This window comes from Strix uralensis, chromosome 4 (assembly GCF_047716275.1).
Source record: "Strix uralensis isolate ZFMK-TIS-50842 chromosome 4, bStrUra1, whole genome shotgun sequence".
Taxonomy (NCBI): domain Eukaryota; kingdom Metazoa; phylum Chordata; class Aves; order Strigiformes; family Strigidae; genus Strix; species Strix uralensis.
The window spans coordinates 119,696,318-119,723,988 of NC_133975.1; the positions used below are offsets into that span (position 1 = coordinate 119,696,318).

At 41.6% G+C, this 27,671-nt stretch overlaps 1 protein-coding gene across 2 annotated transcripts; it reads left to right on the forward strand.

Annotated features, from left to right (window-relative positions):
- The first annotated feature begins 505 nt into the window (after positions 1 to 505).
- Positions 506 to 27,163, forward strand: YY1 (YY1 transcription factor). Of its 2 annotated transcripts, XM_074868777.1 has the most exons (6): positions 506 to 1,383; positions 11,088 to 11,250; positions 20,770 to 20,830; positions 23,309 to 23,467; positions 23,930 to 24,000; positions 24,598 to 27,163. In XM_074868777.1, exons 1-6 carry the CDS (start codon positions 687 to 689, stop codon positions 24,734 to 24,736), a joined length of 1,290 nt encoding a protein of 429 aa, XP_074724878.1. In that variant the 5' UTR covers positions 506 to 686; the 3' UTR covers positions 24,737 to 27,163. The 2 variants fall into 2 exon arrangements, with proteins under 2 accessions (XP_074724878.1, XP_074724879.1); XM_074868778.1 differs by lacking the exon at positions 23,930 to 24,000.
- Positions 27,164 to 27,671: the final 508 nt, after the last annotated feature.

Consider the following 27,671-nt stretch of genomic DNA (forward strand, 5'->3'; position numbering starts at 1 on the left):
CCCCGCTCGGGGGGCAGTCGGGCCGCCCCCGCCCGCGGTCAAGGCCGCGCAGCGGCCGTTAACGGCCGGGCTGCCGGCGCGCCACCTGCCGGTGCCTCAGGGAGCGAGCCCGGCCGCCGGGGGCGGGCGCTGCGGAGGAGGGAGCGGCGGGCGGCTGCCCCGCACGGGCAGCAGGGCCGGGGCGGTGCTTCCGCGCGGGGTGTGGCAAGGAGGGAGGGGCGGGGCGGACGGCAGAGGGGGCGGTGACAGCGCCGCGGGCCGATTGGCCGCTCGGCGCCGGGAGGCGGGCTCCGCACTTGCAGCGCTATCCGATAGGTGGCGGCGTTAAACGGGGGCGGGGCGCTGCGGCACGGCACGCCCCCGTAGGCCACTTCGCTCGCCTGGGTGAGCCGTGGGCGCGGCGGCCGCTGCGATTGGCCGCTTGGCGGCGGGGGGGCGGGCCCTGACGGCAGCGGCCTCCCGGGGCTGGGGTCCGTCTCGGCGGCAGCAGCGGAAGTCTCGCGAGGGAGCGTAGCCGGGATTTGGCGGCTGGCTGCCTCCCTCTCGCTGGCTGCGAGGAGCTGGTGTTTGTGTGGAAGGGGGAGGAGGAGGAGAAGCGAGAGGCGCCCGAGCCCCACCATCCGCCGAGGGGAGCGGACCGGAGCCCCCTCGCCGCCCGCGGAGCTCTCTCTCCCCCTCGCCCCGCCATGGCCTCGGGAGACACCCTGTACATCGCCACGGACGGCTCGGAGATGCCGGCCGAGATCGTGGAGCTGCACGAGATCGAGGTGGAGACCATCCCGGTGGAGACCATCGAGACCACCGTGGTGGGCGGCGAGGAGGACGAGGAAGAGGAGGACGAGGACGAGTGCTGCGAGGAGTGCGGCCCGCACCACCCGCCCCATCACTACCACCACCACCAGCCCATGATCGCGCTGCAGCCGCTGGTCTCGGACGGGGACCCCAGCGGGGCGGGCGGCGGCGCGGCCGGCGGCGGCGGCGGACAGCTCCATCTGCACCACCACCACCAGGAGGTGATCCTGGTGCAGACCCGCGAGGAGGTGGTAGGGGGAGACGACTCGGACGGACTGCGGGCCGACGACGGCTTCGAGGACCAGATCCTCATCCCGGTACCGGCCCCCGCCGGGGAGGACGAGTACATCGAGCAGACCCTGGTCACCGTGGCCGCCGCCGGCAGCAAGAGCGGAGGCGGCGGGTCCTCCTCGGCCGGCGGAGGAGGCCGCGTTAAGAAGGGCGGCAGCGGCAAGAAGAGCAGCAAGAAGAGTTACCTGAGCGGGGGAGGCGGCGGCGGGGCCGAGGGCGGCGGCGGCAGGAAATGGGAGCAGAAGCAGGTGCAGATCAAGACCCTGGAGGGGGAGTTCTCGGTCACCATGTGGGCCTCGGGTAAGTGCGCGCCGGACCCCTCCCTCCCCGGGCCCCGGGCCCCGCCGGCGGCTGCCCGGTTCGCTTCGGACAGTTTTGTTTTGAAGGGAGGCCATGTTTTGATGTGTGTGATGGGCGCCGCCATGTTCATCGCCAGGGCAAGTATGGCGGCTCCCCCGAAAAGATGGCGGGGTCTGCGCTGCTGCCGCCGCTGCTCCTGCCCGGCTCCGGCGGGGGGAAGGAAAGATGGCGGCGGCCGCCAAGATGGCGGCGGCTGAGGGGGGTGCGAGAGGGAGGGAGGCAGCGCGCCGCTGGCTCCAGGACTAGGCCGCAATGGCGTAGTTTCTGCAGCAGGGGGAGGCGGGGTGTGCGGGCGGGCACAGGGTGCGGGGCGAACCCAGCCTCCTCGCTTCTCCCCCCGTCCCCGCCCCGCCGCTGCCGCCGCCGCTCCCCGCGGCGCCCCGCCGCTCCCTCCACGCCTGCCCCTCGCCCTTCCCTCCCCCGGCCGCCGCCCCCCGCGCCTCCCGGCGCCCTCTGTCCTCCTTCTCCCCCCGTTCCCGGCCCGCCGCCGGCCCGCCTCCCCTCCCCGGCCGCCGCTGCCTTGCCGGCTCCCCGCCTGCCGCTCCTCTCCCTCCCGCCCCGCGCTGCCGCCGCGCACCCGCGGCCCCATTGGGCCGCATTTTAATGCCGAACGCGGGCGGCGGCCCCGGATGAGGCGTGTGCTCCGGGCCGTGACCGTTATGTGGCGGGGAGGGGGGGAAGAACCGCCCGCCCCGGCGCCGCCCGCCCCGCCGGCTCTCCCCGGCCTGGCGACGGCGATCTCCCCGAAATACCGTTTTACAGCTCGCCCGGCGGGGGTGGGCCTGGGGGCCGCCCGGCACCGGCCCGCCGGGCCGCCGCGGTAGCCAGGCGGGGTGTGGGTGGGGCCTCCCCGCCCGAAGCCAGCGGTGCCGGGGGTGGGGGGAGGCAGCACCTCTTCGGCCCCGCGGGGGCTGCCCGCCCCTCTCGCCGACTTCGGAGGGGGCGGCCACAAACAACCGGCTCTTCGGAAATCGCCTTGTCAGGAGCCAGGGTCTGACAGGCGGGAGGGGTGGCCCCGCGCCCCGCAGGCAGACCTCCGGCCCGGGGAGCGGCGGGGAGGAAAGGAGCAGTTCCCGGTTGACGCCCGGAGACCGTTCAGCTTTTCCTCCGCTAGGTCTGAAGCTTTAAATGGGCTTTTTAAACAGGCGCAGCGAGTCCGTGTTGTGTGAGATTGTACAGATTTTTTGAGGAGTTGGGTTTTTTGTGGGAGTGTCTCTTAAAGAGAATAAAATCTTGTGAAGGTGTTCAGTATCTACAGGGCTGGGAATGAACCTGACATGCGCCTGCCCTGCCTATTTTATCTGTCACGATTTTCTGATCCTTTCCTTTAAAATACGAGAGGGGAAAGAGTCTTTTTAGTCAGTGGAAAAGCCATTACCTGTGGCACATTGGGGTTTTTGTTTAATTTACTATTTTTTTTTTTAGAATTTTTTTTTAAAAAAGAAAAATGCATTGCTGGCAGCTAGGTTCTGTAGTCAGTTCTGTGCTAAAGTTATGTAAATGTGAAAAAAAGCAGTCAAATATGAATTCATGTAATATATAAATTGGTGTGTGGTCTTTGAATGGTGGGTTGGTAATCTATCTTGCATGTCGTAATTTTTGTGCTCCTTTGAATTTTTAAAGTAGTAAGATAGAGATAGTCTTTAAGCTTCTGATGTAGTCTGAAATGTTTTCTCTCTGTAATGTTTGTGAATGACCAGTAGTTGTTAGAAAGGGCAGTGTTGAAGGAAAAGTGTATTGGATGGCTGAATTCACTTATCTGAAAAGACAGAAAGAATGGTGATTCTGACTTGTACACTTTTTAAATAAAGGTGATTACTTAGCAAGTTTGACAGAGTGTATGACACTTCTGGTATATAGTCGGTTGACAGCCCAATGAGCCCGATCAAAATTCCTTGCTTCTTGATGAACAGAAAAGAATAATTTAAGAGTTTCCCAAATACTGTTTAGTAGAATGAGTTTCTATATGCTTCTGTGTGTCATTGTATGAAACCTGAATAAATCCACTTGCTGTGGTTTTTTTTCTAAGAATTGATCATACAAGAAAGAAAAAAAATAATGGAAATTAATACAGTCTTCTGGTTTGTGGAAGCTACCTAAGATAGCTGAATGCAAGTGGATGTATGACTCACGAGCTGGCAGGATACAGGACCTCGCTGAGATCAATTGACAATTTCTAGCATGCATTTGCACTCTGAAATTCAGAGTGCTTGATAGGATGCTTCTTTAGAGCTTCTGCATGCTGATTATTACTTGACTGAAGTGAAGCATGTGTATAATCAATACACTTGATTCTCTTCCCGCGTACACAACTTTTACATCAGGGTAGCCCTATTGATTTCAGTGGTTTTGTTCTTTATGAGCATGACCATGCAAGCTCAGTGGGAATGATACCTGCTTGTAATTTACTGGAGATTGAATTGCATTGTTACATTCAACTCATTTATATCCATGATGCAGAGGGATACAGAATACCTAATCTGACTTGACTTCTGATGCCAAAAAAGCCCTCCAAAAGCAGAATCGCAAAATATGTAAGTGAAAGAAAAGTATTAAAGTTTGACCTCCCCTCCCAGCATGCGTGTGTGCACACACACCTCCCACCCACCCCCCAGCTTCAAACAGCCTTTGGTAATAGCGTGCTCAGTTAAGAGTGTTGTGAAGTTTTACTGAGCCTATTGGGTAGGTTTCTATGCCTCTTAAACAGCTTATTGAATGTTACAGAAGTCGTCTGAAGCTTCGTTGTCTGTTTTCTGAAATTTTAGAGGGGGAGTGGTTGCCAGAAAAATTTCAAAAGAAGCAAAACTGGGGGAAAAAAACCCTAACAAAACAAAAAACAGTACAAACTACTGGCTTGCAGAAGGGTAGCAGTACTAAAGTTTCCCTGCAAAATTGGGCATACTTTATTTTGAGGAAAGATAGTAGTTTTGCCTTTGTATTTTGACATAATTGAGGACTTGCTTGGACACTGATGTAATTGACTGTTTGGTGTAAATGCTTAGCAAAAAGTTTATCGAAAGATGAAGAGTAAATAAGCCCATGCATCAGGATAAAACAATGAGCCCTATATTGCTGTTCATGGGTATGTGAATTGGGAACAAGGGCACTTTGCTCACCACAAGTGTGGGAAGGCAATGTGAATTAATTCCTTGTTACTGTTTTCTAGTGCTGCTGTATTAGCTTGTACACGGGTGGTACCAAATTTAGCCAACCATAAATCTGTCCGTAAATGAGCATAACATGTCTGGTAGCACCTCTTGAAATGTGTAGAAATAATCTGTGAAATATATAGCAATGTGATTAAAGGGGACTACTCAATCCTTGTCTTGTTATGTAGTTACTTAGAAGTTGCAGTACTGTTGTTGGCAACGGTTTAGACTTACAATAACTTCTCTTATCACCTTGGTATCTATGGTGATATCAAACTTGTGACCCATGATTACTTTAATTAAAGTGTTGAGTTTGAAACAGGAATGCTTTGTTCTAGTCTAGATTAGCTTTCCAGATCTTCAGAATGGAATTATTTGTCTTTCTTCACATGTGAAAATAGGAACTGAACAAAGGCGTTGTATTTTCTGAAAGGGTTGAAGAGGTGTATGGTAGATACTTTAATGTTCTGTAGTGTTTTCTCTATGCTAATACCTATCCTCATTATTTTAATTGGGGTATCCTGTAATGGATTTAGAAAATTGTATATAGTTAATGGGGCTCTCCAAGTGAGACACCCCAATTTCTACTAGGAAAATTTGTTTTTATGAAGTGGAATTTATTTGTGCCTTTACTAGGTTCAACTTGAGTCACCCTCTAGTGACTGTCTCCAGGTTGGGTACACAATAGTGATGGAGGAGGGGGGATCGTTAGAAATCACTTTGTCAGATTGTGCTTGCAAAACCGATTCTTAGATGCAGGAGCATTTGGGAAAGTGGTACTGAAATGCTGGCTCCACCAAATGCTGGTACTTCAAGCAACTGGGGCTTAATTTTGAGGGGGAAAAAACATGTTAGTGTAACTACATCTGCTTCTAGGTAATGACGACTCTGTCAAGCTTTCAAACCTGAAATAGGTGTTGGCTTAACCTATTATTGTTAGCATAGATAGTCTGCAAGCTTAGGGCTGAAATAGTACAACCAAACTATACATTGCCCACAGATGTTAAACTGCTTAAGCATCCTGTTCATAGATGGGAAAAAACAAAGATGCAGAAGTTATATGTATGGTTTGGAAATTATTCTTGATAATCCAGGAAGCCTGTACTGTGAACCCATATTTGGAAACTCGGGGGGTTCACGTTAGGTTTCTAGAAGGTTCCTCAAAACCTCTTAAAAAACCTTTTAATATCTTAAAAAAAAAATAGAGGGGTTTTCATTTGACTTTATCAGATTGTGGGGGGGAGAAAAATAATCATCTGCTCTCTGACCAGTTGTCTTACATAGTATAAGTGATAGATAAGTCATTCAGTTCGGTTGTGGGCCAGGTAATGAGCTGCTTAGATGAAAATTTTTCATAATGGAGGCAAAAAGTGATTGTCCAGTTCCTTTAAAATACTAAGATGATAATCTGTTTCTGACTCTGATTAAAACAGTGGTATAGGCTTTTGCTGTCCATAAGCATTGAGTCTGCTCTCTCTCATTTTTGCCAGTGAATCTTGGAGGATAAGGTAGATATTTTTCTGCAGCTGTTTTAAATATATTTTCAGTTTTGAAAGTGAAATACATGAATGTGGTTCATCACTTAGAATGTCTTAAGTTGCCTCTTTAGCCTACCTTCAAACTAGAATCTTCTAACTTGCTATTGGATCCTTCCCTGAGAGGTCCTTGTGTGCTGGTGATTCAGAAGGTCACAGTGCTTCGGCACGGTGTCTCACAAATGTCGAAGTCAGATGACGACTATTGATATATGCAGTGGTTTTGTTAGTTCATGTCTCAGTGGTGTGAAATAAGATATGGGTGACACGGGGAAAGAAGAACCTGTTCTCCATCTGTGTGCAAGGCACATCAGAGGGAAAGTAACCTAGCAGCTGATTAGGTTAAAAAATGACATACTGTGCAAAATGGAATTTAACGTTCAGAAGTGTCTGCTAAATAACTGTATTATTTAACAACCTAATTATGGTTCTTTGCCTCCAAACATGACCAATGAACTAATTCGCCCGAGGAGGTTGCAATGTGGTAGCAATAATGAAGCTGTTACCACAGTGCCTTGGTACTACACAGTTGACGGGTACATCCTTTATCATGTAATTGCATTTCAGCTGTTCCTAAAAACAAATGTGTTTAACCGTGTGATCATAAAAAGAAAATTTATGCGTAAATGTTGTGCATCCTTTTATTTGCTAAGCAGAATGTCTTTTAACTTGGTAGCAAAGCAATGAGACCTAATCCTATAGCTTCCTCCCAAGGTACCAAGTGTACCTTCTCAGTCCCCTTTTGCGCTCCTTATTTTCCCCAGGGGAAAACTGATTGAATAACAATGTGTTCTCCCTGCTCTGTAATAGAGGGGGAGGATGGGTCAGAGAATTGGGGATGTAGAAGAGGAGTACGATGGCCAAAATCAAGAATAACTGGCACAGAATTAGACAGGGCTTCTTGGGTTGAGAGTCAAGGGGGTCATCTTATAAAGTGGGGGAGTTCCAGAGATGTCAGCTGGGGCTAGCTACTAGTCTAGAAATGCAGGAAATAACAGTCTTCTGAGGTGGATGGATTTTCTGTGCAACAGAAGGGCTTCAAGAGGTGGAGAAAGCATGGTAATAAGAGCAAAAGGTAATCGATAAAGTCTTGGGAAACAGGTTCTACCATGTTCTGTCATTGATCTGTTACATGGAATCTGTAGTTAATAGTTTTATCCCAGTAATCTGTCTTCTTCCTACTTAAGTTGGTCCTTGGGCTTGATACTCTTAAAACGTCTGGTTATTTCACCAGTAGAAATATGTTTTAAGAGGTAGTCAAAAGGTATGGCTGGCTAAAATGCTGAACTTTCACTGATCTTAGTAAAAAAATGTGTTTGACATACTTGCTTTGAAGTGCAGAAGTGAATCCAGTTCAAGGGGTGTGTATATAAGGCATGAGAGAAGTGTAGATGGAAGGACACAAACCACAAAGATTTGTTTGGGTATGGCCTAAACAGGTACATCAAACAATCCAATTTAGATTAAGTATCTATCTTAATGTAATTGGGCTGTTGGGGGTTATCTGTGGTGTCTCTAAGAAATCAGTATGTTACAGCTTTGTAAGAGATTAATATTGGACATAGCTATTGCAGTGACTGGTAGTGCCTGTTTTTGTGAAGATAAAGTGATTAACTAATTGACAAGCGTTCAGATTTTCAGTATCTTTCAGATGGGACTAAAATCATGTTTAAAGTTCCTTACAGAAGGCTGCATTAGATCTATGAAGAATAGTGCTAAATACGTACTTAAGCAGAATGCCTTATATTTGAGTCTGCTGTACTCTCAAGTGCCTTTAAGGGACAAAACAAAGCATATCAGATAGTATATAGCAATTAATTTTCTTTTCCTGACTGGCTCCATGGCTCTGTCCGTATTTAGCTTTCACGGGTGGCATCCAGATTAGCTTGGCATGGGCATAAACTGCACGGAGTTACTATGCCTTATTTGTACTGTACTTCTCCAGAGGTATCACTAGAATTTCAGGGTTTGTCTCTGTTTTGCTCTGCTTTGGATGCAGTATGTTTGATTCTCTGATCCTTCATGAGAGGAAAAGGGAGAAGTAATTTGGATGTAGGGAGCATCAGGACTTGCTTGAAGGCAGGAAACATCAAGCAGTCAACTTGCCCTGTTTGCAGTGAGAATATCGGTTAACTTGTCATCCTGAGTGAAAGTTTGCTTGGACTTTAGCCTCCAAACTTTGAGCTGCCTAGTCCATGTTGGTGGAGGATCACAAATAAACTTGTGATAAATTTGTGCATAGAGGACATTGGTAAGTTCTTCCAAAGAAGAGTGTGGGGCTCTTCTGTGTGTTGTTTTTGTTCTGTTTTCCCAATGAGTTGCTAATGTCATAGGGTGATCTGTAACTAGGATGGTCTGGATACTAAAGAGCTACTGAAGTCTGCTGCTACTTCTGAAAAAGTATTTGACTTCTGGTGTGAACCAGGTCTTCCATCTTGAAGGATGTTAGCCTGACATAACACTTTAAGGTAACTGTTTTGTGTGTTGTTTGTTGTTGTTTTTTTTTTTTTTTTTTTAAATTAGGTTTTAAAATTGCAAGTATGTGCTGCTGTAGAGATACAGTTTTTTGGTACAGGAAAACTTGGTTGTTTTTTGGTTTCACATAACTGTCAATATATTAAGCAGTACTTTCTCTTATTTTCTACTGTATCAAAGTAGTATGTTCATAGTTTTTCATGTTTTACTCCAATAGCCTGTGGTATTGAATAGCTGATTTCTGTTGGCGGACCTTTGGGAAATAAAGGCACTGAAGGCTGACTTTCAGTTTGGCCCTCAAATAACAAGAAAGTGTTGTTGGAATAGTGAGCCTTTGCTCTAGGGAAGGAAAGAAGACCTTAAGGAATGTATACAAAATTTCCCTGTTGACTCATGCATGTGATTTGAGGCAGGAAATGAAAACGTGTTTCTGTTATGAATGTCACTGAACAGTCAAACTGGAAGTTCTGGGTAGCTGTTGAAATGGCTACATTGAAGGCAGCTGATCTCATGCTAGTCTACAGCATGGAGAAGGTGTTGCTTTTAGCTTTCCAGAAGTTCTGTGCTCTTCTGAGCTTCATAATGTCTTCTGCCTGTGTAGGCATTAAGAAATATCTTTTCTCAAGCTTCTGTTTGGAAGAGCAAATTGTTGCCAAATTGGATGTTTATTGACTTGAATTTGTAAATGTCTGCAAGTGCTGTAGAACTTACATTATAATCCTTGCTTAAGGTAAATTCAGTTGCTTTCTTTAAAGCACTGGTAAAGACTGAAAGGTGGTAGTGTGGTGAGTGGAAAACTAGATTAGAATAAAAAAAATTGTCCAAATAATCGATTTTGTAGTTTATTTCCAGTTTAATGCTGCAGATAGTGTTTTCTTATTAACAATTCTGTCTTTGCACTGTTGGAGTCTCTTTTCCTCTTTCACCATGGAACATATACACGAACTGCTATTTGATCTGGTAGATCAGATTAAACCCCAAACTAGCAGTAACATTTCTAGAAATAGCTCGGTGGCAAACATTAAAAGCAGGCATTACAAATGGAATAGAAATTTGTCCTTAGTAATAAATTTCTTTTATTTATATATGTATTGACCTTTCTTTCCTAACCTGTTACTGAGTAATGAATAACGTTATTTCCTGTGTTTCTGTTCAGGGAAAAAAAAACAAAACAAAACAAAACAAAAAACCCCAACATTTCCTCATTTGTTTCCTGCCATATGTTTTCCTATTTTTTTATTTTTTTTAAAAATTGAGGAAATACAAGGTGGTAGGACAGAAATAGTATTGCCACTCCTTAAACACTACCTGTAAAATAAAACTTCCTGTTATTTTTGTAAAGCCTCTTGTGTATAAAGTGATTTGCAGAATCTGCTTCCCATACACAGAGTAGGAGTAGTAGCGTGGTGGCAATTTTATTAACCTTTAGCTGAATAGTTACAACCATATATACATCTGCTGTCCTAGGTGTATTTGAGGGTGTAAAGCGGGATAGGTGCTGTGTCTTTCTTCCTGCTGGCGTGAGCACTGCAGTGAGGAGCATAGGTGGATGTTTCCACTCTCTGTCATCTTTGTGTCTCTCTGGTTTCTCTTATAAAATAGAAAGAGTGGGAAGAAACATTGTGCCTTGGCATATTCTAAGGTCTGAATGTGAGTAGACAGCAACAGCAGGTCTTCCACCTGACTTTACTGGAGTCCTTGAGCACAAATCTATAGGAGGGGCTCTAGAGCAGGTAAAATAGCAGTATCTTAACTGGTGTGCAGATCAATGCTCTGAATGATCCTTATCTGCTGTTTACATAGTAGAGTGAGAAAAAGCTTAGGCTGGCCTTTGTCATGGGAGGAAGAAGCCCCCTTGGGAGGGAGACACACTAGTTTTTTGCTTTCTTTCAGACCTGTCTGCAAGTGTTGAAAAACTTTCATTTTGTAGGCAGGTACTGAAGCCCATTAGCAGTTATTTTTAAATTTCTTGTCCCTCTGTGACACTTCTATTGGAGGTCAAGGGAATATGAAGACTCTGAAGTAAAGATCAGTCCTAACATCTTAGGGTAAGTATCTGCCACTCCTCTGATAGCCTTGCTTTGTTACCCATTGCTGTTGAGATCCAAAGTGGGTATGGTGGAGGTTAGTCTTGAGGAGATAACGGGAATTAAATATTTAGGCATCGTTTCAGTGAAAGTGCATTATCTTTCAGATGCAGCCAACATTCATAGGATTGTTCTACTTATTTCCTTATTTGTTTGTGTTTAAGTAGATATGCAACTCTGCTCTTTTTTTTCTTGCCCACTGTGTTTTTTCTGTGTTCTTTATGCTGTAACAGTATGGATGTCTTTTTTGCTCTTTACCATTAGTGTGGAAATCTGGAAGTGCAGTGTATTCTTTTAAGTGTGCAGCAATAGTGAATTTGTATTGAGATGCGGCCTAATAACTTACATGCTGTGTTGATCTTTAGTATGTATTGAATTCAGTATTTTGTGTATTTCAGATGATAAAAAAGATATCGACCATGAAACAGTGGTGGAAGAGCAGATCATTGGAGAGAATTCTCCTCCAGATTACTCAGAGTACATGACAGGGAAGAAACTTCCTCCTGGTGGAATACCTGGCATTGACCTCTCAGACCCCAAACAACTGGCTGAATTCGCTAGGTAAGTAGGAACAAGAGATCTTTAAACTAAAATGTTTTTCTTTTCACTGGTTTAATTATGAAAACTGTCTGGCAAAATAAATGGTAGATTTAGTATGGCTTATTGTTGCATTTAATCATCTTCTAAAACAAGGGACTTAATTCAGAACAGAGTAGCTGATACCGTGTTAAAGTAACGGGGGTTTATATTCAGCAGTGACTTCTTCAATGACTTCTGGTTTTTAGTTCCTGTTGGGTATGACAGAACCTAAATACATCAATAGACTGCATCTTTGACATGGCAGAATGTATCTTTCATGTGAGTAGCCTTAGATTGTGCAGCACCAAAGGGTCTGATAAGTGAAATGCTGCATTATGGTTGTTCAGTACAAGAAAGCTAGAGTACAATATCTGGTTTATAAAGCCACTTACTGTTCTTTTTCACCTGCTTCTTAATTCTTAAGCTCTAGGTCATCTTTTTAATGGAGTCGTGTCTTGCACTTTCAAGTGCCACTGGTAATTGCAGTTTCACAATTGGTAACTGTACTGCTTGGATTTTCCTCTAGTGAATCAGAATTGTCACTTGTTTACATATCAATACGTTGACCTGGGTTACAAGGTGACTTTTACTTTCAAATAGAGGTGAAATGAGGGAACTGTGTTCTGTGAGGGAGTACCGAAAGTGTCCTGTGTCTCTTCCATTGCTCTCTCCGCAGAGCCCCTGGCTCTGGTACTGAGTGCTCAGGGCAGCCGGTGGCCACCAGAGGGCAACCGTGAGGTCACCAGAGAGGTCTGCTCTAGCACCTGGAAGCTGTGACATTAGGGTTGACTCTGCAGCGTTTACTTGGCCCCCTTCTTTGTGTGCATGTGCTCGTGATTACCAAAGACATACTCCTCCACTCAGTGCATGGGCCGCGTTAATGCCGCTGTCTCCAAGTATTTGAGCACAACTGTTAGTTTCCTGCAGCTGCTATAATCAGTTTTTCCCATGTTGAAAGCAAAACACACATATGAAGCTACATTCATTTTCATTTTGTTACCAACTGGCTATTCTTCAGAGTTCTAGTGCACAGTTCTGACACTTAGAGCAGGTCAGATGTTGTTACTCTTACTTCCTGGGTCAGCTAGTAGAGGGAGAAGTGTACTTTTTTTTTTAATACCAGCTAGTTGCTGGATGGCAGGGACTGTTGAGAGAAGTTTGGTCTGGCGTCTTAGTTAGGTGAATCTTGGTGTCCAGTGTGTGTACCTACTCTTGTTTCACCTCTTTGATCTTACTGCTTTTTACAAGCTTGTTCTGTTACTCTTCGGTGTGTTTATTCCAGAGGATTGCCAGCACAGCCTACAGTCCCACAATTATTCTCTGTAAAGCCACTGAACTATGGATTTTGAAGGCTCCTACTAAGATAGTTTTGCAGGGCTTGCTCCCTGCTTCAGGCTGTTTGATCTGGAAATGTATAAAAACACATCACGAAAAACTGAAAACAGTGTTTTATCTAAAGTGGTGGGTGATTGTAGCTATTGATAACTGTTATTACTTGTTTTACTATTGTTGATCAGAATGATTGTGTTTTCCTGAGACCTGCCGAAAAGTTAATGCAATTTTTCCTGAAAGCAAATGTTTAAGTGATACTCAGTGTACACAGTGTTCTAATTCTAAAATATTACTTACACATTTCTGTTCCTCATGTGCTTAGAATGGTATTCTCAGTTATTTTAAAACATGCTGAAACCTTTGGTTCTATTAAACATTTAAATACTGAATAGCTGTCTTTTGTTAGGAAGTTTTAAGTAGTTTCTCATAGGATATTCTCCATGCAAATACTGAATATTTTTTCTCCAGATTGGTTTGAATACTTGAAATGATTGCAAGATTTGGGCATCTTGAAATGATCAGATTGCTTCTATCAGATCTGCCCACATATTTCTTAATATTGTAAAACGTATTGCATCTTTGGGTTTTAGTTAGTTTTCTGTTGAGAAAATAGTGGCAGCTGGTAGTAATTTAAAATTACCACTTTTTTTTATTCATGGTAGAATGTTCTAGGAAGTTCTAGAGCTAGAATTTGTGCAGATGATGGAAAGATTGAGTTCTATGTGGACAGTCTCTTTAGTGTTTATATATTTCTGTACAGCAGATAAAATGTAATCCACTTCAGTCATAAGACAAATTATATGGTGGTAAGAGTAAGCAACTTGGGGGGACATCACCTTAAGCAATATCCCCGAGTTGCTCAAAACCTATGAAGAATTTTTCTGATAGCTTGATTGTAGATACTTGAAAACTTCAAGCATCTTCTGTTTTAAGAAAGGTTTTTTTGTTTGATTTCTTGCTCAGAATCAGACTGTCAAACTTCTGCCTTTTTTAAAAAAAAAAAAAAGGAAAAACTGTGTTAGTTGTATGTTAGATCTTAAATGGTTGTGTATAGCTAAGGCTGAAGAATATGGGTGTATTCGAATTTGAATATTGCTTGTAATGGTCTTGGTCCTCTTGCAGTGAAGCATGTTGAAGGGGCTTGTAGGTTGCTGTGTGCTGCAGTATCACTAGAAACCTTGCATGGCAAACTGGAATGAAAAACTGGGTTTCCATGTACTGGAATTGGGTTTGGAGGTCCTAGGACTACAGTTGTTCATGCTAAAAGAATGTGTTTATTTAGAGTAAAGTTCTCTGAAAGTTTCAAGCATTGCTGGTTGCTTTACAGTTCAGAATTTTGAAATTCTCAGTAGCTGTATTCTGAAAACTTTGAGCAGCATGTGAAGTTGAAACTGTTACTTTTAAACCTAGTAAGTAGCTTTGCATACTTTAAGTAAGGTTTTGAATAGCAAATTTGTATTTTGGTGACTTGAAAAAAGAGTTGTGCACAGGCCACATGTAGGGCAACATGAACTGGCTAGTAAAATTGTATGCTAAATGCATTTTGTGCAGTTGAGAGCAAGTTATTTCGTGTTGCGTTCCTGTTTTCATTAAGGTAGTTGGAGGAATCTCAGTGTACATTTGTAGAAATTAGCTGCTCAAACCCAGGCTAGATTCACTGTGTATAACCATGCAGCTTATTTTGATTAAGGATAAATTGACTGGGACATTTGCATTGATCGTTAGGAATAAAGTTCCAAGGTTAAGTTTAAATGGGCAAAGCTTGAATTCTAATGGTAACAGATTTCAGGCAAGGTTCTGAAGTTCTAATGATGGTCTGGTTAGTGAGAGGTAAGGCAGGGGCGGACTTGATGCTTGAAGTCCTGTGTAGCTCTGCAGCCCTTTTAAAAAAACAAAACAAAACAAACAAAACAAAAACCAAACTAGTAATTCAGCATCTGCAATGGACACCACTGTTGCTCAGCAGCTAGGTGGCACTACCAGAGGGAGCAGTTATACTGTCTCCTGTGGTACAATTGTCTATCATGGCTTTTTTTAGTGTGTCATTGAATCATGTAGCAGAAATCTGTATCCTTTAACTGGAGCTCAATAGTTTTTCCTGGAAAGGCTTTTATACATTCTGAAACTATTGAAAATACTGTGAATAAGCAAGCCATGTCCAAACATTAAGATGTGTTCAGTAATGCATAGACAAATGACCATAAATGATATCCGGTTGGGCAATGTATTGCCTTTCACAAATAATTTCATTCTATTGTAGGACTCATGCATTTTCTCTAATGTGCTTTAAAAATGCACTAAAAAAAATTGATTTGTGGCTATCTTAGGCAATCATATCAGAATGTGAAACGTTAGTTGTGAATGATCTGCTCAGAAAGAAATGAAACCTAAAATAAATTACCATGTTCCCATTTGATACCTTTGACTGGGACACTGGAAGTCCCTTCAGGTGAAATAAAATGTTTCATCCGAGTCCAAAGTGATTACAAGTAATTCTGTAGTTAGCTGTGAATAAGTCATAACTGCTTAGTGATAAAAGCTTGGGAAAGTATCAGATACACTTCTAGTTGGTACACATGGCAAGTTCCCTCAAACAAAGCCACTAAAAAGGATATCCTTGATTGCCCTCTCCCTCCCTCTTACCTTCCAGACAGATACATGACAATCTTCTGCTCTTCTTAGTACCTTTTCTGAAGGAGAGCCATTGTGAGGACTGCGCTTCCTTTCTATCCACTTTACAAAATGAACAGAAAATAAAGGAGAGGAAACTACGTTAAGAGTTTGAAATCGGACACCCGTCTTAAAAGCAACAAAGCATTCTGGTCACCTAGATTTATGACTTAGGCCTCTTTATAAGGTATATGCTAGTTTTGCTCTTGTTACGGAGAAGCTTAAAGGGCAGTAAACTGACAATTGCTTTACCCAAAGTGTTGTTCTAGGGGAGAGGAAACCTCTTGCTCTGTACCACACTGTAAATGTCACTCAGTTTACACCTATGATACTCTGCATAACTGGAACAAAACCAGTAATTATTTTTGCCAGAGTCTTGGAGAGCTTTCTTTTTATTTCTCTTTATTTCTCTTGGAGAGCTTTCTTTTCATGACATTTTCCTACCTAACTGTGACCAAAGTATGGTAAGACACTGGCTGTGGGCTCCTTGGTTGTAGATAGATTCCTAGGACACCTTACACCACTCCTAATTCTGTCTGTTTATCCAAAAGCCAGTCTAGCCAGTTTCAGGAGTTCTTCAGCACAGACGAATTCTTGCAGCAGCATAGGGATGCATGACGCTCATGTTAATTCTGCCTCAGCAGGTCAGTACAAAGGGTGTGGCGGAGTGAGGGAACAGATCAGAAGCGGCAGTGACACTGCTGATAGAGAATAATTTCCTCTTCTAACTGTTCTTAGGGATGCAGTCACCAGCACGGGTGAAGATCACTGCTGGTCATCAGAGACCTCTAGGATGTGTCAAAGGAGTTGTCTGAGACACTAATGCTGTTTAAGTTAGATTTCTGATGGAGGGAGAAGAAAGGATGTGAGAACACAGAATTTTAACAGAGGCAAAAAAGAGGGATGACGGAACAAGGGAGAAATCCTATACTCTTGTTTGGTTTTTGACTTATGGATTTCCTTTATTCCTAGCCTTAACACTATTTCTGTGGCTAACTTTTAAAATTGGATCTATCCACAAGACAATAGGTTGTGGAGATTGACAGAGGTTTTGAGTGGGGATTGGTTCTGTCAAGGTACACTTCTTTCAGTTCAGCTGGATAGATGAAAGGAGGTAGTTAGCTGTTACTTTCTGATATTACACTGTGACAGAGTTGCTTGCTTTATTTTGAAGAACCGAGTGGTTTTAATACCTGTGATTTCACTTAGTCTTTATGTGTGGATAAGAGAGTGTGCTTTTATGGAGCTCATCCTGTGAAACTGTTGGGTCGCACACCTTCATGCACACCTTCCTGCTCTCCCGTTGACCTCCATTCCCTCCCTCCACCCCTCGATACAAATTAATAGAGTCTGTAATCGCAGTGTCCCGGTGCCTTGATCCCAAAGGTACACTTGCTAGTCTTTTGCAGTTAGCTAGTCTGCAGTTGCTACTACTAGGCATGGCCCATATAAACTCACTGCAGAAATGAAAATTCTGGTCTTGCCATGTAAATTGACTTTCTGCAAAGGCAACCGTTCCACTCAGGTATTAATGTGCGTGTCTGTAGTTGTTTTAAATAGTGGCATATGTTAGAGTTCTGTTTTTGATTAATGTTTCAGGCTAAGAAAACTTGGACGGAGCTGGTAGAGATGCTCTACTGGGTGGGAGCCAAAAGTCTAACCACCAGCAAGAGCTACCTGCAACAGTGTAATTAAGATCAACAGCCCAGGTTCTAGTCTGGTCTCCTTTTGCAGAAAGTTAATTTTAAAGTAAGACCAAAATCTTTTTTCTAATACATTTGAATATGTAAGTCTTTAAATTCTTTTTTGAGTGATTGTCCATATGGATTCCACAGCCTTGTGAGCAAGTTGACATTTTTGACAAAATGATCTGTCGTAGCTGTGCCTGTGGTGTATGTGGCCTCATGCCTTTAATCCAAGTGTATGAAGGGCCCAGCAGCTTCTTGCTGCCTGTGGCACTGAGATACAACCTGGACACTGTTTGCTGCCTCTTCCTGTTGAAGTGTCTGCTTCTGTTTTGTTGAATAACTTCGTTGCCTGTGGAACCCTGTGCTTATACACATTCCAAATTTTAATCTTAAGTTACCTACTTTCCATACTTCCAGGAGAAATGAAAATACTTAAAATCTGCCCCTTTATTAGATGAACTTTGTTGTTATTTTGTAGTCAATAGGCACTAAATGTTTTTACATTCAAGAATACTGCTGGGCTGATGCTCCTCACTTTAGAAACAAAGCTTGAAAATTAAAAAGTCAGCTTATTCCAGAATGGACACTCATAATGTTACATTCCTGCTCAGACATTGAACTGAAACATGTAAAGTGTATGTTGAAGCCCCAGTCTGTCCCATGCCTGACCATACAATTTGGCTGTGATTTGGTTCTTCAAGCGTCCTGACTACACTGGCCAGTGTATTTTCCCTCTTGGGCTACACTTCAACAGCCTGTTACAGAGGACACTGTTGCAGCACTTTTTTCTCAAAGATTGACTTAATAACAGGGGCAAGACACAAGAGTTAGGAATAGGATATAATGTGATGGTTTGTGGGATCTTATGCCAAGTGTAAAAAAATGTAGGTACTGCCCACTAAAGCTATTTACCACATCTCTTATAAGTGATTTCTGTCTAGTCTCTCTCTTTACAGATGGTCAATTAAGTCTTCAGAACAATAGTCATTTTACTCATTCTGATGATGTCACGGACACAGATCTTGAGCCTAGGAGTTTTTTACTTTGTTTTTTTGGGGCTGGGGGAATGACTTGGCCAGCATTTAACAAGTTGATAGAGAGAGAAATAAAGGAGGTGTTTTTGGCACCAGCTTTATCCCCTATGGGTGTTTGTTCTCTAATCACATTAAACCATGGCACTGTGTTCTCTCATGTGCTGTCTTGTCAAAGCATTCTTCTGTGTGTCCATTTTGGCATAACAGATGCTCACTTCTGTGCCTTTTCCTTTGTAGAAATTGTAGAGACCTAATGAGGAGAATCCCATGCAAAGGGTAGTTGAAAGCTTTCTGTAGGGGTACTGCAAGAAAGCTTTTGTGTGTGTTTTCCTATAGCCTCAGTATTGACCTGTCATACTAGCAGTCTAGAACCTCACTGGAGAATGTAGTCAGTTAATCCCAATCACTTGTTTGGATTTGAGGTATTGAATGCTTCACTCAAAGAGGCTGCATAAACTAAACACAGCACAATTATTCTGTATTCCAATTGGATTATATAAATTAAATCTAATCAATAAGGTCATCTAAATTGGTTTGTAGTCCTGGAAAAAGAAAAGTTATCAGGAAGATTAAGATAGTAGACTGGTCTACAGGAACAGATACAGCTTGCCCTGAAATGTTTCTGTCCTGAAATGGGCGGGATGTTTCTGCCTTGAAATTGATGAAATATTCAAGATGTTTGTGCCCTGAAATTGCTGAAATGTTTAGGTATGCTGCTGGTGATGGTTCAGGAGGAGCTTTGTCAACACAAATACTTCACACCCATCTTCTAGGAGCTGTTAGTATCTGTAAATGAGGGGATTGTTGGGTATGATACTCTCCAGCTTCCATATTTTTGCACACCTGTATTTTTAACCCTGCAGGGGACCGCAGTGTTCTTCAGTTAGCACTGTACATATTCAGTGTAGTCTGGAGATGCTGAGCCAGCAGGAGTTTCCTAAGTGTCCAGTTAGAGGAAAGAACAAATGCAGCCTCTAAATCCTTGGGTTTTAACGTTGTGGCTGTCAGGTGCTTTAGTCTGTATGTGATCACTTGAACTGTGCTACATTTGCAATACTGAGAGGAGCCAGATTGTTTGAGGGACAGATGATGGCCCACCGAGCCATAGGAGACTTCTGTATCACATATGACTCCACTGGAAGTTGTAAGGAGATTTTCCTGGCTCCAGTCTCCAGAATTTCTCATGGAGGTTTTGCACTGCTCTTGTCTTAATTGAGCCTCATGAGGCCTTCCATTGCTGTCCTCTCTCACCTGTCCACATGAAGGCAACAGGTGAAACAGCACATTTCAGCCATATGCATCGGAATGTGACAGTACCGAAGAAGGCTGGACCCTGCCTGCAAAGAAACAAATGCTCATGGGGTCAGATTGGAGACATTTTAGCTTATTTCCCTGCAGCTCTTGGGAACTGTTTTGAATATTTAGAAGTTGCTGTATAGCCAGTCTCAGATCAATTATTAAAAATGCATGTAAAAATACACATGTATGCACTACTTGGAAATCTCTTCCCCCAACCCTGTTCTTCCATAGCTGTTTTCAGGAACTGAACTCATGGGAATTAAAACTGTCCTGGATAGCAACAGACTCCTCTCCTTAATGTTAAGAATAATGATTCTTATAATTCTAACTCTTTTGTTAAATTCAAGCCAATCATCTCTGTTTAATTGAGAGTAGAGAGCACACCAGAAAACCTTCTGTTTAACTTACAGCTATGATATGTAGCACCTTGTCATACAGCACTATCTTGTATTGTATTACCAGGAAAAGTTGTTCAGGAACTCGCATAAACAGACTAGCTCCCCTTCTACAGCAAGTTTTTGGAATGTGCAAAGTCTCATTAATTATCTAAGTGAATCTCCAGGTGTATGAGGTGCATTTATTTACACCTACCTACCTCTACCATAAGGTGGAGATAAGCCATTTCTTTTTGATCTTTTGAAGACAACACTACAGGTCTGAGAAATGAAGATAGGTAAAAGTGCAATGCACTTCCCCAGAATAGTGTCCACAGAGCTGACTCTTCTCTGGCATTCAGACAGGTGGTTGTTATGGCAGGACTGTTCTAACATTGTTTTCTGTAGGGAGCCTTTCTGTATTTGAAATGTCTCATGCAAGCAATAGTTTACTGGGCTCCTTATGTAGTCAATGGAGACTAATGATGCCCATAAAGTAGTGGTGAAGAGCTCTGCAGCAACCAAGAGTAAATAGATGATTGCTTGTCAGTTGCCGACAGTGGAATCCATGTGTACAGTAGCTTGAAGTAAGAATAACTGCAGTTTCTGTGGTTATAGCAGATGTCTCCATTGTCTGTGTAGATTCCACAATTTACCTGCCTTCCCTGGTTCTGTAGAGTTTTCTGAAGTCCTATATGGTGAACATACTGAAAAATGATTGAGGCTACTCTGTTCTTCATGTCCTAGTGCAGGAATGGAGAGGAAGTGAAGATATATAGGCCACATAGGTACTTGCACAATGAAAACGGAGTTTTCAGACAAAACCTCCTAATTACAATTAGTGTAAGTCCAAAAAAACCCCCTCTATTTTCGCATATTTAAAGGTCTGGGAAGGTAGTATTAAATGTCTTATTCTGTGTTTGAGAGGTCCTTCTGGAAAAACTGAACTTTCCAAATGCCAAATTATACTGATAATATTATGAAGGTTTTGAAAATATTAAACTGAGTATTACTGGTGCATGTAATACTACCGAATAAATCTGCACATTGTGTAAGTGGTTACTGGATACTAACTTTTTTTAATATTTTTTTTTTATCTTTAAGAATGAAACCAAGAAAAATTAAAGAAGATGATGCTCCACGAACGATAGCTTGTCCTCACAAAGTAAGTGAAATGCTCAGCTTCTGAGTAGGTAGCAATTTGTAGACCAGAAATTTGTATTGATGTTTTCTCTTGAGAATTAATAACTAAAATATCTTGCTGTTAATAGACTACACTCAGTTAACTGTATTTTAGTTATTATTCTTTAGAGGCTTCCTTAAAAACCTTTCACTGAATAATATATTATTCCCATTCCTTGTCTTAAGGTTAGTGCATCCCTAATCTTCTGGTAACCATGATGCACAGTCCCTAACATGCTGGTTTTACTGTTGTGATTTCCTGCCACCCAAGAATACATACTTGAAAGAATGTTCTGAAAGCTGTTCAAAGTACGTTCCTAAGATCTATATATCCTCTGCTTGGAAACTATGACAGATTTGGAGTCTAGATCAGGAATCAGCAATTTATGGTGCAGATGCCAAAGTCAGCATTATTGGAAGACTTTGAATTACATTCCACAGAGCTGGAAGGTGCATCATCTTGAAAGAGAGAAGGAGGCATCTTGGAGATACGATTCTGACGCACTGGTAGCGGGGAATCCTCTGTCTTTGAATAAATGTTGCCAGTCACCTAGATTGGTAGCATCTAGCTTTATTGCATTATCCAGCTTTTGTAGAGCTTCTGTTAGCTGACTTAGTCTGTAATGAAAAAAGACAAATACAATCTTGCTGACTTCTGGTCTAGATAAGTGTGAGCCTAAGCAAATAATCAGGGCAGATAGCTAATAAATAATACACATTAGAGAGCATGAATAGAAGGCTTCTTTCTGACATCCATAGTCTAAGGAATTTGCTGGATTCCTCTTTGTGCTTGTATTGACTTCCAATTCTTCACATTCTGCAAGTGTCATGTTTTTATTGTAGTATAGTATGTGGAGGTACAGGAACAGTTAGTCCTTACAGTACTGAGGAATGCTGCCTTCATTTCTTTGATTTACTTTTTCATAGCTTCAACTTCATCTGAACAGGGGAAAAAAAGAATAGTCCGTCTTTCCATTTTCTCTCTTCTAGTGTTTCTAGGCTTTGTGCATTTATGACTTCAGTTTAAAAAGAAAAACATTGTAGGGGATGTAACGCTTCTCTGAGGCAAGCAGGGACTTTGAAATAAATGCAAAAAAAAAAAAGTTCATGGTATGTTTTATTTTGGTGCTGCTTGGCCCCACCCAGTTCTGTTATGTGCAATGAATGATGGCACAACACTTCTTAAATTAGCCAAAGAAATTCTAGTGCCTAAGAGAGAACTCTTCCTGAAAGTGGCATTTCCCCCGTTTTTAAGCAATAAGGCATATTTAAATATGGTTATTAGTTTTGGAAAAAAAGATCCAAAGAGGAAGCCTGCAGAATTTAAGATTAGCAGTTTAATGTTCCTTTAGGTTCTGTTGTCGAATTTTATACTTCATAACACAGTGATGTTGGTAGACTAGTTTTATGTAAGTTTAAGCAGCATCACTTGGAGTACAGATAGAATTTACCGTTGTTAATAGGATTTTATGAAGGATTTTGAACCTTGAGGAAGACATTTATAAAATATATGATAGAAGTCTATTAATTGTCACTAAAAGGTGAAGAAAAGGTATAGAAAGATTAGGTAAAGAGAGCCCCAGGTCACTGCTAGCTTAAGTGTACTCTGGAATCAAAAGTAGTATTCTTGTGTCAATGCAGCATGGACCCCAGGTTAACACTTCTGGTGCTGTTCCTGAGTTAATGTGAGTATCTTTTGCTTATAGGTTGAGTTGGCACTAACTCAGATTCTCCTACCTTATTCAGTTGCCTAGTATATCACTTTGTAGGTTTAAACTGCAGAATCAGTGGCAGTCTTTTTATATCTCAAGGTGGTAGTGACCAATCTGCTGCTGCCAGTTTGGACAAAGTAGTTTCTCTAATCTGTTACATGCTGCACACACTCTTGCTCCATTTCTTCTCAGGAATGAGAAGGACAGAGAAGGAAGAGGACAGAATGTTGGGAGATGGAGTGGTGCATGTACAAATTGGTACTAGAGAATAATCTGTGACATATTAGAGACTATACCGTATATTGTAGTACTCAGAATATAGCACACTGAAGAACATACGCCATAGGTATCCATGAACTATCATTCTGTCTTTTGGGTTTTTTTTTCCCTGAAACTGTAAGTGCTTTTGTTTGTGTTATTCATTTGCTTCTATCAGAGCTGCATCTTTTCCATGAGACTGTCCTATTATTCATTTGACTGCACATGGTTCATAATACTAAGTGAGGAGAGGGTTTGGGGGGTTTTTTGTTTGGGATTGCGGTTTTGAGGTTCTTTTGTCAGCTTTTCAAATGATTAGTTTTCTTGGTATTGTTTTTTTTAAAATAAATGTAAGGGGGTCCCCTTTTCAGGGCCAACTTAAGAAAGTATTCAGGGTATAAAAGCATTTTAAATGCTTGTACTGTAGCAGATAAAACCTTCTTTCTCAGAACTAGCTTATCTACTAATTGAGTTTCACTGTTCTTTTTAAGGGCTGCACAAAGATGTTCAGGGACAACTCTGCCATGAGGAAGCATCTGCACACTCATGGCCCTCGAGTACACGTATGTGCAGAATGTGGCAAGGCCTTTGTGGAGAGCTCAAAACTAAAGCGACATCAGCTAGTTCATACCGGAGAGAAACCCTTTCAGGTATTGGTAACCTCCAGACATAAGTACTGCAATTTATTTACTGAACATGTGTAGAATGTAACTGTAGCCTAGCTTCCAACTTTGGGGATACTATGTTTTTTTCTAAAAGCAGTTGAGGCACTGAATGATAACCTTAAAAACTGGAAGTCCCCCTTAAGCTAATTAGGCTGTTGTTTAACTATTTCTGTGGGCTTTTGTTAGAAATTAGCAAATAGTATGTACATGGGAGATACTTTCCAAAATATGATGTAAAGTTATCCACTTTAAAAAATGAAGTCTGCAGTTACTACTGAATGAGGAAGATGTTTCTTTCTCCTCATTTTTTCAATTTAGCAATTGTGGACAACTGAGACTCAGGGCTGTTTGCTCAGTTGACGCATGATACTAATTTTCAGTAGCGGGTATTAATCAGTTCTCGGCGAAATGATGGTAGTCACTGAATCTCTTTCCATTCACATCAAGTCACGTGAGCTTCTGCCACCAGAGGTCCCCTGCCTACTTCATATGGTACTCCTTATAAATCTTCTTTACAGGTATTCATAGTCTTGAGCATATCTGTATTCTCCAGTACATGTTTAAGATACATTGTTCTTTTTTTTTTTTTTTTAAATAGTTTCAGAAACTTGATTTGCAGTCCTCAGGCATTCACTTAGATGTGTATGCTGGATCTGCTGTGTGGTAAATGTAAGTATTTACCACTAAACACACTGCCCTTTGCATTCCAAGCCCATCTTAAAAGTAAAGCTGATAAAACGAGCAAATTATCTGCAAATTATCACTGAAAGGGAGAAATTCTGACATGAAACATTGTTTCTGTTTTGTAGTACAGTGTAGCAAAATACTGTTTCAGATGCAGAGAAGGTGTTTTCAGTGAAAGCATTTGCTTGCAAGCTGGAAGTGATTTCCATCTTTGAAAATAGATACAGTACTATGGTAAAACAACTAGAAGTATTTGTTTTATTTTTTAATGCAGTTTTAAAGTGATGCTCACAGCTTCATCTATAATTATCTTCAGCACCTAACTTCATGTTTGTGCAGTCTAGTGATTTAAAGAAGAATATTGTTCTAATTGATGATTGAAATGAGTACTATTTTATTAGCTAATGGAGTATGTCTTTTCCTTTCAACAGTGTACGTTTGAAGGATGTGGAAAGCGTTTTTCACTGGACTTCAATTTACGCACACATGTGCGAATTCATACTGGCGACAGGCCCTATGTTTGCCCATTTGATGGCTGCAATAAGAAGTTTGCGCAATCAACTAACCTGAAATCTCACATCTTAACACACGCTAAGGCCAAAAACAACCAGTGAAAGTTGGAGGAGAAAGTTTTTGAACTCAAAGCGTCTTACAGGAATATGAATTGGAAATAAATACGCCTCCCCTTTGTATATTGTTTCTAGGAAAGAATTTTAAAAAAAGAACCCTACAAACCTAAAGGACGTGTTTTGATAAGTAGTAAATAAAAAGCAAAAAAAAACCACAAAAAAAACTTTAAGGTGACGTTGCTGAGATGCTCTACCTTGCTCTGTAATCCCGTTTCAAGAACGCGGTGTTTTGTAAAGTGTGGCCCCAACCGGAGGGGTCAGTTCATGAACTTGCATCAAAAAAGACAATTCTTTATACAACAGTGCTAAAATTGGACTTCTTTTCACATTCTTATAAATATGAAGCTCACCTGTTGCTTACAATTTTTTTAATTTTGTATTTTCCAAGTGTGCATATTGTACACTTTTTGGGGATATGCGTAGTAATGCTATGTGTGATTTCCTGGAGGTTGATAACTTTGCTTGCGGTAGATTTTCTTTAAAAGAATGGGCAGTTACATGCATACTTCAAAAGTATTTTCCTGTAAAGAAAAAAGGTATATAGGTTTTGTTTGCTATCTTAATTTTGGTTGTATTCTTTGATGTTAACACATTTTGTATAATTGTATCGTATAGCTGTAATGATATCATGTAGTATCAAATATTAGATGTGATTTAATAGTGTTAATCAATTTAAACCCATTTTAGTCACTTTTTTTGGAGAAATACTGCCAGATGCTGATGTTCAGTGTAATTTCTTTGCCTGTTCAGTTACGGAAAGTGGTGCTCAGTTGTAGAATGTATTGTACAGGCACTGACCTTTTATTAACACCTGATAATATGTACATCCCGTGTAATAGAAAGGGCAACAATAAAACAGTGGTCCTAAAGAAAGAATATGGCAGAAAATGATCTGTAAGCACAGTCTATTTTCTTTTGTTGTCCAGAGCAGTCCTAGTTCCTCTTGACCTCCCAGAAATTGGAAGCTAAATAAACTCAAGTTTCCTTTACTTTGCATTCAATTACAATGATTTGTGATGAAATTACATAATGCCATGTCAGACTTACACAGAATTGCTGACTGTAATTCTGTTTTTGAGTGACCTAGACTTCCATTAACTGAAACGGTGGATTTGGAGACTTGGCAGTGTAGTAGGGAGTTTTCAGCGTGCCTGGACAGCAGCTAGGTAAAACAGTACAGTCAATAAATAAATGGGCACCCATGTTTAGTCAGGGTAAGGAATCTTGGAGGTTTAAATGCAGTAACAATAGAAAGTGGGGGAACGGTAGAGTTTGAGTGTTTGTCCCAGAAAAAAAGAAAATTGTCTTTTTTCTTTTGGCTAACTTGTTTGAGTATAATGATGAAAATTCCTGGAACCTCTTTGGACACCTTTTGCTTCAAAACAAGAACTCAAAGAGTTCTCGGAGAACTTGATGGTCTAACCAGAAGTGGTTACTAGTCATTTGTTCAAGTGTTTGAAGTAAGAAATTTGCAGATACTATAGTAAAACATGACAGATTAATAAACATAAGAATATGCACAGAAATGCATATTATTTTTTAGAGGGATGTGATGTACTCTAATACAGTAAAAAACTGTTACCAATATTTTTCTGAATTCTGTTCTTACAAAGTTCATCAACTTTCATTGCTAATACTGTAAAACTTTTGAGTTTGGTTTTGGTGGTAGTGGAAAAAAACATCTGTAATAATGAAACTACATTTAAGACCAAGGGAATTTTCATCTGTACACAAGTTAAGCTGAACACTGCAGCCCTAGTCTGAGGCTATTAGGAGTAAAAGGAAGGATGAGGCATTTAATTGTAAAGTATGCATTAGAATTTTGGCAGTGGGGTTTTTTTTATATATATAAGCAGTTCTTGAACAGGACAATATACTGAAACTTGTATAGTTATAGTTAAATTAAATTCTGTATACAGTTAAATTAGTGTCTATTCTTTTTGGAAGGAAATAAAATCAGTTCAGTCTAGTTCTAATTGACCTTACATTTTTTCTTAAACAGTGTATATGATGGTGTTAGATTTGTGCAGAAGTTTGTTTTCCTATGTCATAAAGTGGTACCCGTTTTATTGAATTGCAAGGTAAAGAGATTCCTTGATGGTGTCAGTACTTCATCCTTGGACATACATTTGAGACTAAATTATTTATGTTAAATATTGATTTGAGAATTAACTGAGAACTGGAACTTGTATTGCCCCTAGTTATATTGCATCTGATTACGGAGATCTGAAAAATTTTCATCTAGGCCTCAAATCAGTAGCATTCAACACACTCCTGAGTGTAAGTAGCAGCACTTAGTAGCATGAACGATCTTGCTTTGTAACTAGTTAATTCCATATTGGGCATGAATAAATACTTGCATTGAGCAGCTTCTGTAAATTATTTAAGCTTTTAAAGTATAACTGGCACATCTTGTTCTTAAAACATAATGCTTAGTTGATTGCAGAGTTCTTTCTTCTTACGGATTTTCAGTGAAGAAATTACAAACTTTGACAATAGCAACAGAGTTGACTTTGAAACCACCACTGACAGCCTACTATCAACAAGTTCCTGCATTATACCACCAGTCTGTGAGCAAGTTCAGGTAAGGGGAGGAGAATCGGAGGGGTGGGGGAGAAATGTAGCCAGTGGTTTTAAAGCTGGCAAAAGATTTAAGTGCTTACTCATCACGCCTGTTCTACTACTCATTTGCTCTTACATTTTACATTACCCTATCTGGTTCTCCTGTTGTCAAAATGGAAGGAGACATTCTGTATCTGTGTATCTTTTGGACTCAGACCATTTTTTTTTTAAACAGAACTGACTGTAGCCTTTTCTAGCTGTGTCTACTTGTGGTCTGCCAGTAGCAGTAGATCCTGCTTTAAATACAAGACAAA

Coding starts and splice junctions, on each gene's coding strand:
- YY1 (XM_074868777.1), top strand. CDS start 687: ATGGCCTCGGGAGACACCCTGTACATCGCCACGGACGGCTCGGAGATG. Junction 1,384..11,087: donor GGTCACCATGTGGGCCTCGG/GTAAGTGCGCGC, acceptor TGTGTATTTCAG/ATGATAAAAAAGATATCGAC. Junction 11,251..20,769: donor CAACTGGCTGAATTCGCTAG/GTAAGTAGGAAC, acceptor TTTATCTTTAAG/AATGAAACCAAGAAAAATTA.